This window comes from Silurus meridionalis, chromosome 6 (genome assembly GCF_014805685.1).
Source record: "Silurus meridionalis isolate SWU-2019-XX chromosome 6, ASM1480568v1, whole genome shotgun sequence".
Classification (NCBI taxonomy): Eukaryota; Metazoa; Chordata; class Actinopteri; order Siluriformes; family Siluridae; genus Silurus; species Silurus meridionalis.
Genome location: NC_060889.1, coordinates 3,556,059 through 3,571,409, shown reverse-complemented (window position 1 = coordinate 3,571,409; position 15,351 = coordinate 3,556,059). Strand labels below are relative to the sequence as shown.

Below are 15,351 nucleotides of genomic sequence, written 5' to 3'. Positions count from 1 at the left end.
TGTGATCAATTAATATTGTAAATAATTACATCCTTGGGTTATAAGGCCTTCCATAAATTTAGATGTTTTTACAGCCCAATATGACATGTTCCTTCGCTTGTTTGATCCGATATTACACAACTCACACTCACAACACGAATATATTGGAACACCCGACTTTACCAGCCAAATGTGGTTCTTCCCCTTCATGTGATTTAGAAGACCCAAACATGATGATGCCCCTGTGCACAAAGCCAGCTCCGTGAAGCTATGCTTTCCATAGGTTGAGTGGCCTGCTGTAGCACTATTGAACCCTGAACACCTTTTGGTTTGAATTGGAATGGTGACTAGTGGAACATCTAGTGGAACATCTTTCCAGAAGAGTAGAGGTTATAAAAAGAGGAAACGGGGGTTAAATGTGGAATGGGATGTCCACAAACTTGTCAAGACAAAACGTCTCTGAAAATGTTTCTTGCTGATGTCCTGAAACAGTATAACCCATCCAATAGGTGGAACATGTATATTACAAAATCGTACAGTATATTTGGTAGAACAGACTAAATAAGGCAGAGGCTTAAAGAGTAGCTTTATTAAACAGAAAAATGGATTTGTTAAGAGCAAACAAACTGCAGTCAAACCAATAATAAAACATTGAAAACGTCATTAGTCTTCTTTCAGAAATTTCACAATTATTTTTTCTCACTTTGCTACTTCACTAGCGCTTGTCGTTAGCAAATCAGGACGAAACTCCTACGACTAAAAAGTGGAAAGACGGCAAAATTCAAATTCGAATAACTTGCCCTCGTTTAATCATTACATATTTTCACCAAGAATTAATTTCTTTGTACACTCAAAACTCTATGTTAAAGCCATATAGGAACGTATACAGAGAAAGGGCGACAAATAAACAACCTCAGACATAGTGTAGCACGAGAGTTAGTACGGGTGCTAATAACTCAGGATTCACCACTAATGGAGAAACACTTCTTGAGAACACTGGCACTCGTGCAGCATTTCAATAACACAACAGATTTCCCAGAAGTGCTTTTTTTTTTTTTTTTTTTTTACAGTACCCTTGCTGGCAGTAAGGAAAACTTCATAAAGATACAATAAAAACACATAGCCAAGCAGAATGCTATTTCCCATTTCTGACACACCTTCTGGTTAATCCCCATATGCCTTTTATTGTAGAGTTGCCAAAGTAGTGGGCAGAACACATTTCCAGGCAAAAAAGAAAAAATGTAAACACGGACATTAAAAAAAAGAAACTAGCCAGATCAGCAATATTGCAAAGAAATCATGTTTTTTTTTGTTTTTTTTCAAAGGCATCAATAAAGTTATCAGATTTTGAAATGCTTGAAAAACATTTCGTATGTTTGCGCTCCTGTTACGAAAAAAACCCAAAATAAAAATACACTGTTTGCATACATTATTGTACATTATTATACAGATAAATCCATCAATGCAGCACAAACATAATATTGATTCCCAGGCGTTATAGTGGTCGACTGAAGGTACACTGATATGAATTTTTGTACATCATGGGCTCAAACAAGAAACAGAACAAATCTTAAAACTTTTAGAAGGCCCACAATTCCTTATATTGGCCATGGAGCCTTTGGGCATACACAATATAATCGTGGTAAATGGGTTCAAATGGCATTTCATTGAGTACCATATAAATGCAAGCAGCAACAAATGTAAGCCAGTGCAAATAGTGTAGGTACAGGTCCACAGTAGACATCATGGAAGCTCGGCATATTAGCGTCACAGTAACAGCAGAGTCAGACCAAAGGCTTGAAATGATCACAGGACTATTATCCATTGTATTCTTCTTTTGTTTATACTCTCACACAGTGGTGACGGACGAGCACAGTGCATCAAGGGTCTATGATAACGGCTGAGCAAGCGGGTCTTGATTGAAGAACTTTATTTACTTTCTAATGTATTTACTTCCTGCCTCCAATCCACTCCTGATTGCCCTCCTATGTCTTGATTAAAGTCACGTACCTTGCCCCATCAACGCCCTGTGAAAATCATTTCATCTCATCCTCTCAGCCAAAAACAGGAGTGTCCCTTGGCACATTTCACAGACCTAATCTTCTTAGTAAATGGCTGCGTTGCTCCTAATTTGAATCGAATCGAATCCATACTGTCAACTTCAGAAGCTCAAACATTTAGAGCTCCAACAGTGCTTTACAAAGCCTCAATCCTCAATCGCTCATTGTCCCCAGCTTTCCCGGTCATCGCTCTCATCTGTATTAGACTCGTATCCAGATGCAATCCCTGATTCCCTGAACCCAGGAAGCTCCAACGTACAAAAGAAGCTCGCCTCGGTAGGAGAGCTTTCGCTTCTCTCTTCGTCTGGACCTTGGCCCGAATCTCTGTCCTGCTCCGGCTTCTTTTCTCCGCTTGAAGAATTTGGAAAGAAGTCGAACGGATCCAGGTGCACCACGTTAGGCTTTTTCGAGGGTGAGAAACGAGGCACGTTGTCTCTCAGAGCGATCTCCAACAGGCTGTCCTGAGATCCCACTGCAATACATTTAAAAAGAAAATCGCATTTATCTATCTTTAGCAAGTTTTGTGTTGTACAAAGAGGGATAAGATAAGATAAGAAACAATACTAGTTGTAAAAGCTCACTGGCGGAGGACGACGAGTGTGTGCGGAGCTCCAGCTCCTGGATGTGTTTGATGAGCATAGAGAGATGCTGCAAGAGCTCGCCGTTTTGCTGCAGGAGTTGCTGAGCTCGGACCTGAGCCTCCGTCCTCGCCCGGGCCTCCAAACACAGTTGCTGCTGGAGGAGGGCAGCCTAAAAGACAAACACCAAAAGTCAACTATAGTGCCTCAAAACTAGTGGATGCAATGCATAAAAGTTGCTACAAGGATTTGTACCATGTTGATAAGCCCAAAACGAGGAGAACCCTTACACTGCCAGGTGTTTCTTCTTAGAACCAACACTGGAATCCCTTAGAACTAGTGGGTGCAATGCATGAAATTCACCACAAGGGTATCTACCATGTTGTTGATCAGCTCAAAATGAAGAGAACCCTCACACTGCCAGGTGCTTGCTCTCAGAGCCAACGTTGGGATCTCTGAGAACTAGTGGAGGCAAAGTATGTAAGATGCCACAAGGGTTTTTTTTACCAAAATGAGGAAAACCCTTCTTTTGTGCTCTTAGAATCAACCATGGCACTTTCAGCATAAAATTATAAAATCAGTAAACCCTTTATTCACAATTTCTTTTCAGTTATTGCTTTGTTAAACTTTGGGGTTAAATTTTAGAATAGCCATAGATGTGACTAGCCACAGTAATACAAATGTATTGAAGGTCATATGTGTCTATGAGTGTATGTTTGCCTGTGCTGAGGCGGCCTGACTCTTCTGTTCCTGCTGTTTGAGTTGTTTCCTCAGGAGCTGGACCCGGTGACTCAGTGACAAGCGCTCTGGGACTGGAGACACCAATCCTGATGGCTCTATTTCCACCACAGCGTCTTCAGAGACCTGAGGACAGAGTATTCATTGATTTGAGTCTCAGGGAAATGGATTGAAGCCAAGACTGTGTTTTTTAGTGGTTTGGCGTTCGAGTTCTGAGAACACAGTGAACAGTGTAGTTATGAATCTATAACTCTACTGTCTTTGGATTTCATATAAAGTCTTACCATTTGCTACCGTTGCAAATATTTCTCCTTCAACTCTTCCTACTGGTTCGAATTCTCAAACTCAAAATATGCAGCATGATACCGTGAAAGCACAGGTACATGTGCACTGTTGATATGCGGTCTGTGTATATTTTATTTATTATAGACATGGCAGAAATTCTGAAACACCATGCAACATTTATGTTGGCTGCATTCTTATTACAGCACAAAAAAAACATCAAAGTTTCACATGTTACAACTGCGGTACGCAGAAAAGCATCACAGAATGCTGAAGAGAGCAGGGGACCCTTGACTGCCAACCACCCAGGTTTGGAGATCCAGTTGTGTTGGATTTTTGCAATGAAGATGAATTCTTTTCATCCCAGTGTATAAAAACACTACAGAAAATTGCATTCCTAATGCATGTTCTTTAAAAGAAGTACCTTTGTATCCGTCTTCTGCATCGTCTCGTCTGGGTTTGTCTCTGCATCGGGAGTGTCCTCCTCCTCCTCCTCCTCCTCCTCCTCCCCCTCTCCTCTCTCCTCCTTACACTTCACCAACCATTCTGCCAACACAAATTAACAAACTCATTCATTGTACTAGTACAGTCAAACATGCTAAAAAATATTAGCTACAATTTTGCCTTCCTATGCCTTGAAGCAAAAGAGCTTTCTATGAGGAGAGAAAGAATTATTATATTCTATTTTAACTTGACAGCTTCCTCTGCTAATGGAATCCACCAGAGCTTCCTCAGGTTAACACCATGACAGGTGCTGACAGATGGCCGCAGCTTTTTGCTGCTACGTTTGCAATGAAAAACGTAAAAACGTCCATTCTGAAGGATCTCCTGGGTTCTTACAATCCTACTACCCAACGTGGATCATTTGACATCTCTGCCCCTCTCTTTAGCTTGTGCACCAGTACAATCTGATGACACAGTCATAAAATTAGTAGTACCCTTATAAGCATACCACAATTTATTTGACAGTCTACATCTTTAACAGACATCTAGGAACAATTCATCACTTAATTTAAAATCTAGGAGGCTGTTCCTGCAAATCAGAGGCCATTGAAGTAGGCTAATACCAATACAGAGTCAGGGACGTCCAATCCTATTTGCAGTTATCGATGTGGGAGCAGGCGTTCATTCTCCTACCAGGAGGACATACATTCTCAGGCACCTCTATTAATTGCATTCAGCAAATGTACTTATACAGAGACTTACGGTTATTTCGTTGATTAATTAAGGGCCTTGAAAAAGCGACAGCTTGTTGGTGCTCGGATTTAAACTCACAACCTTTTGAAATTCCAATATCTTACTCCAAGTCCAGACTCCAAGAAGCCTGACCACTCTGAACTGCCATATGATCCTAAGAACATTGCATAGAGGCATCAATCTTGTCCTGTGGTAAACCTTTACCCTCAAGGCCCATGTGAGGTTTATCCCTTGTGGGACTTTGCAGGAGAAACCCTAAATGAAAAGTTTGCGATTGGGAAATCCTCGAATTCTCGAATCCTCCCCTACCTAGAAAAAGCTCCTTCATTCATCCCCAAGGAGATCTTCGCATTTACCCTTCCACTTTCACATTCACTGATTGTTACCCCTCTATAGTCCCTTATTCTCCATCACTGGGGTAGTTACATCCTAATGACTCCCTTCACTCTTGACTCCTCCCTTTCCTTCTATCACATCCCCCTTGTTCCTTAATGATGCTATCCAGGGAGAGGAGAATCCTCAAACCTAGAGCATACTAATTTTTGCAAACTTTAATTAGACTGAAAAAGCTCTCGGATGAAAGTAAAATGTGTCGATGCGACCACATCGAAGTCCAGTTGACATGACTCAACTTACAGATTTCTATTTGAAACCTTTTAGTTTTGGCAAAATTAACTCTGTAACAAGAGACAAGAGATGATTGTGACATGAATATACTTTGATGAATCAGAAAAAAGGATCTAGACTATTAAATACAGACTTACCATCCACAGTGTCCAGGCTCTGTTTATGACAAACCTCAAATGCCTGGCCGACTGTCTGCACAATTCTCATTGCCTGGCTCTAACAATGGGGAAGTAAAAGAAAAGCAATTAACCACATGCAGCTGCATTCATTTTGGAGAAATTGGACTACACTGCAAATTTCTTTCCCCTTCTAGTTCTTTTTCCACTCCACTGTAACCACTGAACCAGTTTGGTGCAATCAATGAAAGATAGTAGACCAACCTTTACCAAACTCATTAGCATTCAACCCCCATCACAAGCCTGTTCCACCGCCATACCAAATCAATTCCTCTGCTCTACTCTAAGGTATATACAAATAATTCCAATTTGTTAACGGGTTTGATTAGACAACGTCGATTATCTGACTGACCTTTCTTTTGGATTTGAAAACGTTGCAGCGGAACACGTTGCTCTTCTTATCTTTCGCAATGTAACTGAAGATTTTGAGGTCTTGAGAGTCGTGCGAGACGTAAAAAATTCTGGGAATGGAAAGAAAACAGATAGTAACCGGCCCAGTCCATGCTAGCATTCCAAGAAAAATCATTTTGGATTCATGTTGGGTACAATGTTAGCGATTCTATGCTAATGTATGGATGTATAACTTGTTTGCAAAAGCAGCTAATAGGTTTTCGGATGTAGTGATAGAAAGGCACTTACATACTTGGTATTTAAAATGGGAGAATTGTGGAATGTTGCAGTAACAAATCTTCAGAGCAGCAAGTATACGCCGTTAAGAAAGCTAGCCTAACTCTTCACCTGGCTGGAGGCTTAATCGTATCATTCCTTTCAACATTTATCCGATCGGATAATAATCCAGAGCGACTTACATTTATCTCGTTCATACAACTTAGCAGCTATGGGGTTTAGGGCCTTGCTCAGGGGCCCATGAGTGTGCAGCTTGCTGTGGCTTTAATGGATTCAACAATGTGAACCCTGACTGCACCTCCTTACCTCACCTACATCACAACCTGAATATACTAACACACTTATGGCGGAATGAAATCGAAAAAAATCTCCTTAAAATCTAGTGGAACATCTTCCCAGAAGAGTGGAGGTTATTGTAGCAAATTGGGACTGAATGTGAAATTGGATGTCGAAAAAGATCCAAAATTGTCCAACTGATTTATCCCTGATTATTTCTTACCTGTAAATGGGATCCTGTGCCAATGTCACATGGCTTTCATCCCAGCTGCATGCATTTTTCTGGAGTAAATACATAAAAACCAAAAAGTTACTCAAATATAACTTGAATACAGAGTCACACTACTTAGAAGCCACAACATGAGACAACGAGACCTTCTTCTTCTGCAGCACCACTTTGACCCCATCCACCGCCACCACAAGGCTGACTTTCATCTTCTTGATGTTCTTGACTTTAAACTCGTACTGTCAAGAAACAATAACCACAATCACACACACCAACTCAAACTCATCACGCTGCCAGGAAGCTGCAAATCCCTCACAAATCACACTAAAAGGAGAGTAGGAGAGTTTTTATCTTCTCAAGAAATATCAGTATGAGCGTCTGGATTTTTTTAATTTAGCTTCTTGTCTTTAAACCAGAGACTCAGCCATAAACACAGGCTGTCTTTAGAAAAGAAAAAGAAAAGAAAAGATGAAGGGGTTTCACTCAGAGAGGAAACTGGTGCAATGCTGCTGCCATAAATCTATAAGCCGGCACTGGAGCCAGGCCAAAATAAAAATGTATGCCCTTGGCTAGAGGTTCTGCTCTCTTTTACATGCACTCGAAATCGACAGCCACATTCTCTTTTCCTTTCGAAAAAAAGGGTGATCTGGATACAGGAAGGATTAATGAGACAGAGGAAAGACTAGGAGGTATATTGTTGACGTCCTTGTGACCGTGAGAGAACGGTGAATAAAACAGGAAGAAGTGGATATTTTGCATACTCAGCTGTTGCCGAATATATATATATATATATATATATATATATATATATATATATATATATATATATATATATATATATAAAACAAAAATAAGGTCCTTTGGATCTACTTAAATTTTTCTAATAAATATTAATGTTAAACATGAATATCAAATGCAATTACAAAATCAAAATATGAATATGTATAACATCTACATAAAATATACAAAGTTATACATTCAAATATATCAATATATAATTGATATAATATATAATATATGTAATTAAATCATATATTTAATAATATATAAAAAAATTTCAATAATAAAAAAAATCTGAATAATTTGTATTATAATATTATAATATTAATATTATTCTACTAATTATTTGTAATACGAGTAAATTAAATACATATTTTTTTTAAATAACCTGCAAATAATCCTATATTTTATTGAGTTATTTATTGAAAAAGAAAGAAAGAAAAAATAATAATTAAAAAATATTGAATAAATAATCTATATATATATATATATATATATATATATATATATATATATATATATATATATATATATATATATTGTATGTGTTGTCGATTAAATGGGTACTAATGATATCATTTGTATGACAAACAAAATTGTTTATATCCTTTAAAATTAATAATAATTTATTTGAAAATAAAACCCACATACCCGAACCCTTCTCATGGCTGCCAGGATGTCCAGCCTGCTCTGGGGACGCACAATGTCCAACGTGCCAATGAACTAGAGGGTATGTGGACAGAGGGGAAGGTGGGCATAATTCATACTCAGGATATGATCACAGATACACAACACACACACACACAAACACAAACACGTATATACAAATGCAGCAGATCAGACAGCCTCATCAGTGACACGCACCTTCACCTGGAATGTGATGCCGCACTGGAAGCCGTCATCGCTGTCGTCCACAAGGTTGTATTTGGTTTTCTCTGGCATGGTGCGTGCGAGGGTCGTGAGCGATATGGAGTCCAATCTGAGTCTTTGCAGAAAGCCTCTGGTGGCTGACCAGAATTACAAGGATTGTAGGACATAACATCACATCACATCAATTAGCATTGCAGTCAAAACACTGGTCTTGTAAATAATAATAAAAATGGCAACAGTATTGACGACGACATCACCAGCCTGCCTCACCTGCTGAACCAAAGAGCTCAAGGAATCGTCTGCGGCTGCCAGACACGCATCCAGCTGTTTTATGGCTGCAGCCTTTTCCTCGCCTCGTGATGTTTAGGAAGCTCAGAGGGGTTCGATGGGACATGTAATCCAAAGCTGACATCTAGTGGTGGATCCAGTGACTGGACAAATGTATGAAGTTCTTTCACAAACTGTTTTGTATTTCCCTTTCAGACCCAAACCTGACAATGCCCCTGTGCACAAAGCCAGCTCCATTAACATCTACTTTACATGGGTTTGAAGTGTGTGGATGATCTACAGTTATAGAGCTCCAAACCTGGTAAACACCTTTGAGGCGAATGTGAACGCTGACTTCAACCCAGGCCTCCTCACCTCACCTACATCAGTACCTGACTTTACTAACGCACTTGTGGCTGAATGAAATCTTATCAATCTCCACACAAAATCTGGTGGAACATCTTCTTCCCAGAGGATTGAAGCTTATAATGACAGGAAATGGAGTTTAAATGTGGAATGAGATGTTTAAAAAGAAGCACATAGCGATTTTATGGTCCGGTGTCCCCAAACCTTCAAATCTTATCCCTCTATTTCATGAATTTCTTACTGTCTGAACATTGAGGTGTATAAACTACAACAGGACCAAATCAAACAAATGTAACACACAAGAGAAAGGAAAGACAAAGACTGACACGTCCCACTTTTATTCCTTTCCTTTTCTGCTGGAATTCAATCGTCTTGTTTAGACCCTTGTCAGACATCCTCGGCGACGTCGCTGCTCTCCAGACGTCTGTCACAACAACTGTAGTTTAACAAGATAGCTGTCGTGCTGTTTCTGATCCCGCCGTAATCGCTTCATCCGACAGGAGATCGATTCGAGACCGAGGCAAAGGTCAATAGGGCAGATGATTACCGTGGCGGCGCGGGAATGCGACTCTGGGTCGTGTCCTATAACATCACGGTGTTGCATTTTTTGGGAATAACGCTGAGGGACACAGTTACTGTCATAACCTATTAATAATTCAGTAATTACCCAGGAACTAACGACCACTACGTCAACAAACTCTGGCTCGTCTACAAGTCCTGCTGGTGTCAATTAGTGACGGGTCGTTCATGAACAATTCCTTCAGAAGAGTCGTCTCAAAGAGTGATTCTTTTATTTTCGACTGGTAACGCATAAGCAAAGCATTGTAAAATCTCTGTAGGTTATGTAAAGGAAACAGAATTGAGTTGTTCACCTCTCGAATTTTCTAGTCCAAGTCGTTCTTCCTTTAATCACATGACTCCCATATACGGTATGCAGTGGATTACACAGGAAACAGGATTGAGTAGTTCATCTCATGAGTCCTCTGGTACGAGGATTGAACTCAAAAAAAGATTTGTTTATTCCTCTAATCATTAGTGTCAACTAATCTATTGGCCCTCTCTATTTATGTGTCCATGCTCTCTCTCTCTCTCTCTCTCTCTCTCTCTCTCTCTCTCTCTCTCTCTCTCTCTCTCTATCTCGCTCTCTCTCTCTCTCTCTGTATCTGTCTCTCAGTCGTTCTGTCTTTCTTCCTTAATGTCTCTTTTTATCTTTTTATGCCTTTTCTTTTTGTCAAACATTCTCTCACAGTCTCTCTCTGAGACTGTGGGGAAGAATCACATATGAAGGAATGAGTAAAGCTAACTACGCTAACTAGTACAGATTTGTCTGCTTGAGACCGTGTTGGTGTTTTGAAAAAGACTGCGATTAAGAACAGAACGGCTCACTGATGTACAATCAAAAATGGCCAGATGACAAGCAAAAAAAAATTGCTTACTATACTAAAACTGGTCAAACAAATTTCAGCACAATGGCTAAGTTAGCAAACACTATTTTTTATTTGAATTATCTCTGTGCTAACACATCTTTCTCTGAACGTATTTAAGATGCATTTCATTTCATTTTCAACATTAACCTTATAAATTTTTTTGGTATTTGGTGCTAGCAAAGTGATTTATGTGCTCGCTTTGTTTTTACTAGCAGCGTAGTTCATGTGCTAGCGTTGTTTTTTTTTTACATGCTAACTGCATCTAGCCTATTTATCTATACCGCTGATAAGAATAAAGGTATGTAGATTGTTCTAGAACAGAACGATGAGTGGGTCCAGAACAGTTTTTAACAATTACTGTTATTTTATTCTGCAGTAAATCCCTATTAAAAAATATAAAATTGGTGTTTAACAACCCTCGTGGTGTCAACTGGATGAGACATAATGTCCCGTTTTTTGTGCTCGGTGCCACTTTGGGTGTTCTGTAACACAGCGAGACTTAAATGGAAAATTAGAGCTCTTTCTTCGAGGGCAGATTGACATCACGCTGGCACTGAGATATATATATACATACTATAGACGGTCATTTTAACCACTTTATATCTCTTTGTGCTTTAACTCATTGAACATCTTTTCTCTTTTCATAAATCCTATTTCTCCATCTATCCTATATCCTAGAGTTTAGAATATATCTATCTATCTATCTATCTATCTATCTATCTATCTATCTATCTATCTATCTATCTATCTATCTATCTATCTATCTATCTATCATCCTTCAGTATTTTCTCTTGCAATTATCTCACTCTCGATAGATAGATAGATAGATAGATAGATAGATAGATAGATAGATAGATAGATAGATAGATAGATAGATAGATAGATAGATCTTTTATATATATATATTTTTTATTTGTATCCTAAATTACTATGAGAAACAATTTGGGTGTCAGAAGTAAAATGTCATGTAAATAAACAATAGTTAGCATTAGCAAGCTATGCACTTGCTGCTGAGCCTGTTTGCAGTAGCTACAACAGATGGTAGCATTACAAGTTAGCATTAGCAAAATAATAAACATTTAGGAAGACGAGACCTGCTAGATTTAACACAGATGTAATTTGGCCCCTAAATTAACATTTAAATATATCAAATTCGCTTAAACATGTTCCACACTTTGCTTTATTAGCATTTCCTTTTTTTTCTTTTATCATGAATGTTATATGAGCATGAGGTCAACAAGTCATTCATGTTTACTTCATAACAGTCTCAATCAAGAGCACGCTTCTGTGCTGAACTTTCCAGATCTGTCCTCCTGGAAAATCCACTAACGCAAACACTGCATGAACTTCAAACTAGTTGGCAGACGAGAAACAAGCTGAAAACCAGCGAAAAAAAAAGAAACAACAAAAATACTGAGAACGAGTGTAGTGCTCCCCCCTTCATTATCCATCTCTTTCCTCGTACAAAATGTTCTATGTCAGTTTATTTTTTGCCGTCCGGTCATAAAACTTTCTATTCTTGTTTCTTTTTTTTTTCCTTCCTCTGTTTCGATCTCTCACTCACTGTTCTCTCGTAATTACCTCACAGTGTTCTTTCCTTCTTATTATCCTATATTTTGCACCAGGCTCTTTTTTTATCCGTGCCCATCACTGCAAAAAATCTATCTATCTATCTATCTATCTATCTATCTATCTATCTATCTATCTATCTATCTATCTATCTATCTATCTATCTATCTATCTATCTATCTATCTATCTACTGTAGGTCAAAGGTGAATTTTGTGAACCTTCAATTGGTGACAATTTCTGAAAATGGATGAACAACCAGGAAACGAACGAACACTTGTACAGTACAGTAAAATTGGAAATCTTGTCTCGTCTTTTGGCAATCAATATACAGTTCATACAGTAATGTGTACATTTGTGTCATCGATGCCATGCAGAAGAAATTCAGCATTTTCGTTCATCGTGATCCAAACCATCATTTACATAAGGAGAAACTGAAACCGTGCGCCGTCATACCGACAACATGACCAAACATTTTGACGATCTTGTTTGCTAACAATGACAAAAAGATTTTGATGCCAATGAGATGTTCATTGACATGAAGACTATATTTTGAGAAATGTACTAAGGACTAATTACAGGCTTTTACTGGTTTGCAAATGAAGATTCGAGAAATACTCCAAAGAAACTGAGAACCACTGTAAGGGCTACCAGGAGGCGGTGTCAGAATGCGGGATTAACGCTTTGAAATATCAAGCGATCAACAACTCTTGTGAAAGTCTTTTTCACCCGAACTAACTCCCCGAGACCCTCAAAGCAGGTGGAAGGAGGTGGAAGTGGTGCAGGTGATGGAGGAGCGTGTGACTCACAGAAGCTTCGAGAAGCGCCTCGAAGGACAAAAGCTGTGCTGAGCGCCGTCGCCAGTCGCCATGGAGACCTACCTCCGCTGCATGGTGCTTGCAAAAAGAACCCCCCCTCAACCCACACATACATAGAGAGACTCACAAAGTGTTTCACAAATGCCTCTTTATCTCGGAGGTGGTGGCAGTTTACTCGTCTGCACCTGTGCTTTAGGAACAGTGTCCCTCATGACGTAAATGACGGACAGATAAAAGCCTTTCACATGAATTGGATGTACCAGATGGTGAGAAAAACAGGAATATATATTTCTGTTTTTCTCACCATCTGGTACATCTCATTCATTTGGCTTTTATCTGTCCGGCTTTCACATCATGAGGGACACTGTTTCTAAAGCACAGGTGCAGACATGATGCTGCAGTGAAGCATGGTGGTGGAAGCACCATGGTGAAATTTAAGGCTGAGTTCACTGAAAACGCTGTTGCACCGGTGTAAGGTTCTTGCCATAATTGTATTTGATTTTTTTTCCCAGACTTAGACATGGAAAAATCCAGAGTTCAGCTACTAGTCAATTTAGTCAACATGCATCACATATGGAAAAAATGCTGTCATGGGAATGCAGTCAATTCTGTACTATGTTGTCTTATACCCCAAGAACTTTACAGTCTACATTTTTTGTATTATTTCTTTATTAATTTTTGTTAAATAATGAAACATACATATTGGTCACTCGTTCCATCATTTTCTCTCTTTCTTCAGTGAAAGATCAAGAAGATACAAGAAAGCAGATGTTCAGCATTTATTCCAAGCCGAATTCCATACATCATCATACATTGTCTCCCAGTTTAATAAATAAAAAGCAATATATTATAATTTATACAAAATACACCATTGTTCAATAAATAGAATTTGTCCAGAGGTAAATAAAATAAAAATGACAGAATTTGTGCAAAAGTGTGCTCAGAGTTCAAAATTCCAGTGTTTCTCCTTTTCCTTTTCTTCAAGTTGCTGAGGGTTTTGTTCGATATCCTTCAAAGTTCCTCACCAGTTCCCTGACAGGTTTAAGGCAGATATCTTGGAATCCCCAAGCGATACCCCTCGTCATTAAGCTCGGGACGTGATCCAGCGCACGTGTCCTACAAACCGTGTGCAGATGTTTTGGTTCAGGGTTTGAGCTCGGAGTAGAATGCCGATTTGAGAAAGCGAGGGTAGCAGTCTTTCTCCATAAGAGTGTAAATCTTGCTCTGGGCCAGATCGAAGCACGAGCAGGTCGGCTCCTGCACGTTCTTCTTCGTGATGCTTTTCGTCTCGTGGTCGAGATTCACCTGAGGTGGAGATGGAGGAACCATTAGAAATTTTTTAAAAGAAATGTGGAGACACTTGCAATGCAAGGGTGATGGAATTCGGTGGCTGATGGATCATTACCTCTCTCGGTGCGTCAGCATCGATGAACTCCTCATAGATCTTCTTGGCCTTGGAGCACAGCTTGGAGGACATCTTTGTTTTCTTGTAGTCCTCGCAGGCCAGGTAGAATGCAATATTTTCCTCACTATGCTCGGACTGAAGGAACGTCCGGAAGGCGCACAACCCATCTGCACGGGGGACGGGAGAACGTTTTGGGTTAGACGTGCAAAAAAATTAATAAAACATCCCTGCTATAATTTTGTGTTTGATTGCATACTGACCTTTATGAGCCAGGAGGTTCTGGAAGGACGTTCTCCACTTGAGGGCATCTTCCGTCCTTGGCTCTCTCTTGCTGGAGAGATTGAGCTCCTGCTTGAGAAGGAAACTTCCCAAACGTGCCTTCAGCTCTTTCACTCTGGGAAGGAAGCAGAAAAGACATGTAAGAACATTCTGCACGGAACCTCATGCAATCCAATATGAGCATAAATAATTGCTCCTCACCTCTCCAGACAGGAAACCGGCAGCGATTCCAAACCTTGGCACATTTTTCTTTTCTTTCTTTTCTTTCTCTGAATGTACAATTCCCAGCTGTGTGCTTCTGTTTTCTGAGAGAGTTTCGGATTCTGACCGAGACACGGCAGCACTCTGCTATTTATACCACAGAGCTCTGAGGTGTCCTCGCCCCTTAGCCAGTAAATACTCAGTAGGAGGAGCTTCATATTCTGGAGCTCAGCCATGATTCATTTCCAGTAGAAAGGCACTTAGTGGCTTCAAGGTTCAAGGGAAGGGGGAGGAAAAAAAATACAGTGATTTGCCTCAGGAAATTACTGACGCGAGACAATTGTCTAAAAACAGACGTAGGAAAGGGACATAATTAATACAAGAATTTAAAATGGCAATTTAAAGAAGGGAGGACTGCTCTGAAATCGAATTACTTAAAATATATCTAAGGCCAGATAGAACCGTTTCCGGATGGGATTTGGGGAATTCCGGTTGTAAATGAGTATAAGATGCCATAGAAGAGATTCAGCAGGGATACGATACACAATGACAGTGTACCCCTGTGCACAAAACCAGCTCCATGAAGATATGCTTTACATGGGTTG

At 39.6% G+C, this 15,351-nt stretch overlaps 2 protein-coding genes across 2 annotated transcripts; both read right to left on the bottom strand.

Moving 5' to 3' along the window:
- Nucleotides 1–548: 548 nt before the first annotated feature.
- Nucleotides 549–8,794, bottom strand: nos1apb (nitric oxide synthase 1 (neuronal) adaptor protein b). The gene is made up of 11 exons (XM_046850693.1): nucleotides 8,687–8,794; nucleotides 8,411–8,553; nucleotides 8,198–8,269; nucleotides 6,916–7,005; nucleotides 6,764–6,822; nucleotides 5,990–6,098; nucleotides 5,599–5,677; nucleotides 4,062–4,183; nucleotides 3,338–3,481; nucleotides 2,621–2,789; nucleotides 549–2,511 (listed from the first exon to the last, which is right to left on the bottom strand). Exons 2-11 carry the CDS (start codon nucleotides 8,486–8,488, stop codon nucleotides 2,201–2,203), a joined length of 1,233 nt encoding a protein of 410 aa, XP_046706649.1. The 5' UTR covers nucleotides 8,489–8,553; nucleotides 8,687–8,794; the 3' UTR covers nucleotides 549–2,200.
- A 4,822-nt stretch (nucleotides 8,795–13,616) lies between these two features.
- rgs5b (regulator of G protein signaling 5b) lies at nucleotides 13,617–14,997 on the bottom strand. The gene is made up of 4 exons (XM_046852454.1): nucleotides 14,747–14,997; nucleotides 14,527–14,660; nucleotides 14,267–14,433; nucleotides 13,617–14,166 (listed from the first exon to the last, which is right to left on the bottom strand). The coding sequence occupies exons 1-4, from the start codon at nucleotides 14,980–14,982 to the stop codon at nucleotides 14,005–14,007; spliced, it is 699 nt and encodes a 232-aa protein (XP_046708410.1). The 5' UTR covers nucleotides 14,983–14,997; the 3' UTR covers nucleotides 13,617–14,004.
- Nucleotides 14,998–15,351: the final 354 nt, after the last annotated feature.

Coding starts and splice junctions, on each gene's coding strand:
- rgs5b (XM_046852454.1), bottom strand. CDS start 14,982: ATGGCTGAGCTCCAGAATATGAAGCTCCTCCTACTGAGTATTTACTGG. Junction 14,661..14,746: donor CCGGTTTCCTGTCTGGAGAG/GTGAGGAGCAAT, acceptor CTTCCTTCCCAG/AGTGAAAGAGCTGAAGGCAC. Junction 14,167..14,266: donor ATGCTGACGCACCGAGAGAG/GTAATGATCCAT, acceptor TCTCCACCTCAG/GTGAATCTCGACCACGAGAC.
- nos1apb (XM_046850693.1), bottom strand. CDS start 8,488: ATGCCAGAGAAAACCAAATACAACCTTGTGGACGACAGCGATGACGGC. Junction 7,006..8,197: donor CAGCCATGAGAAGGGTTCGG/GTATGTGGGTTT, acceptor GTTTCTTGACAG/TACGAGTTTAAAGTCAAGAA. Junction 5,678..5,989: donor TTTTCAAATCCAAAAGAAAG/GTCAGTCAGATA, acceptor CCCCATTGTTAG/AGCCAGGCAATGAGAATTGT.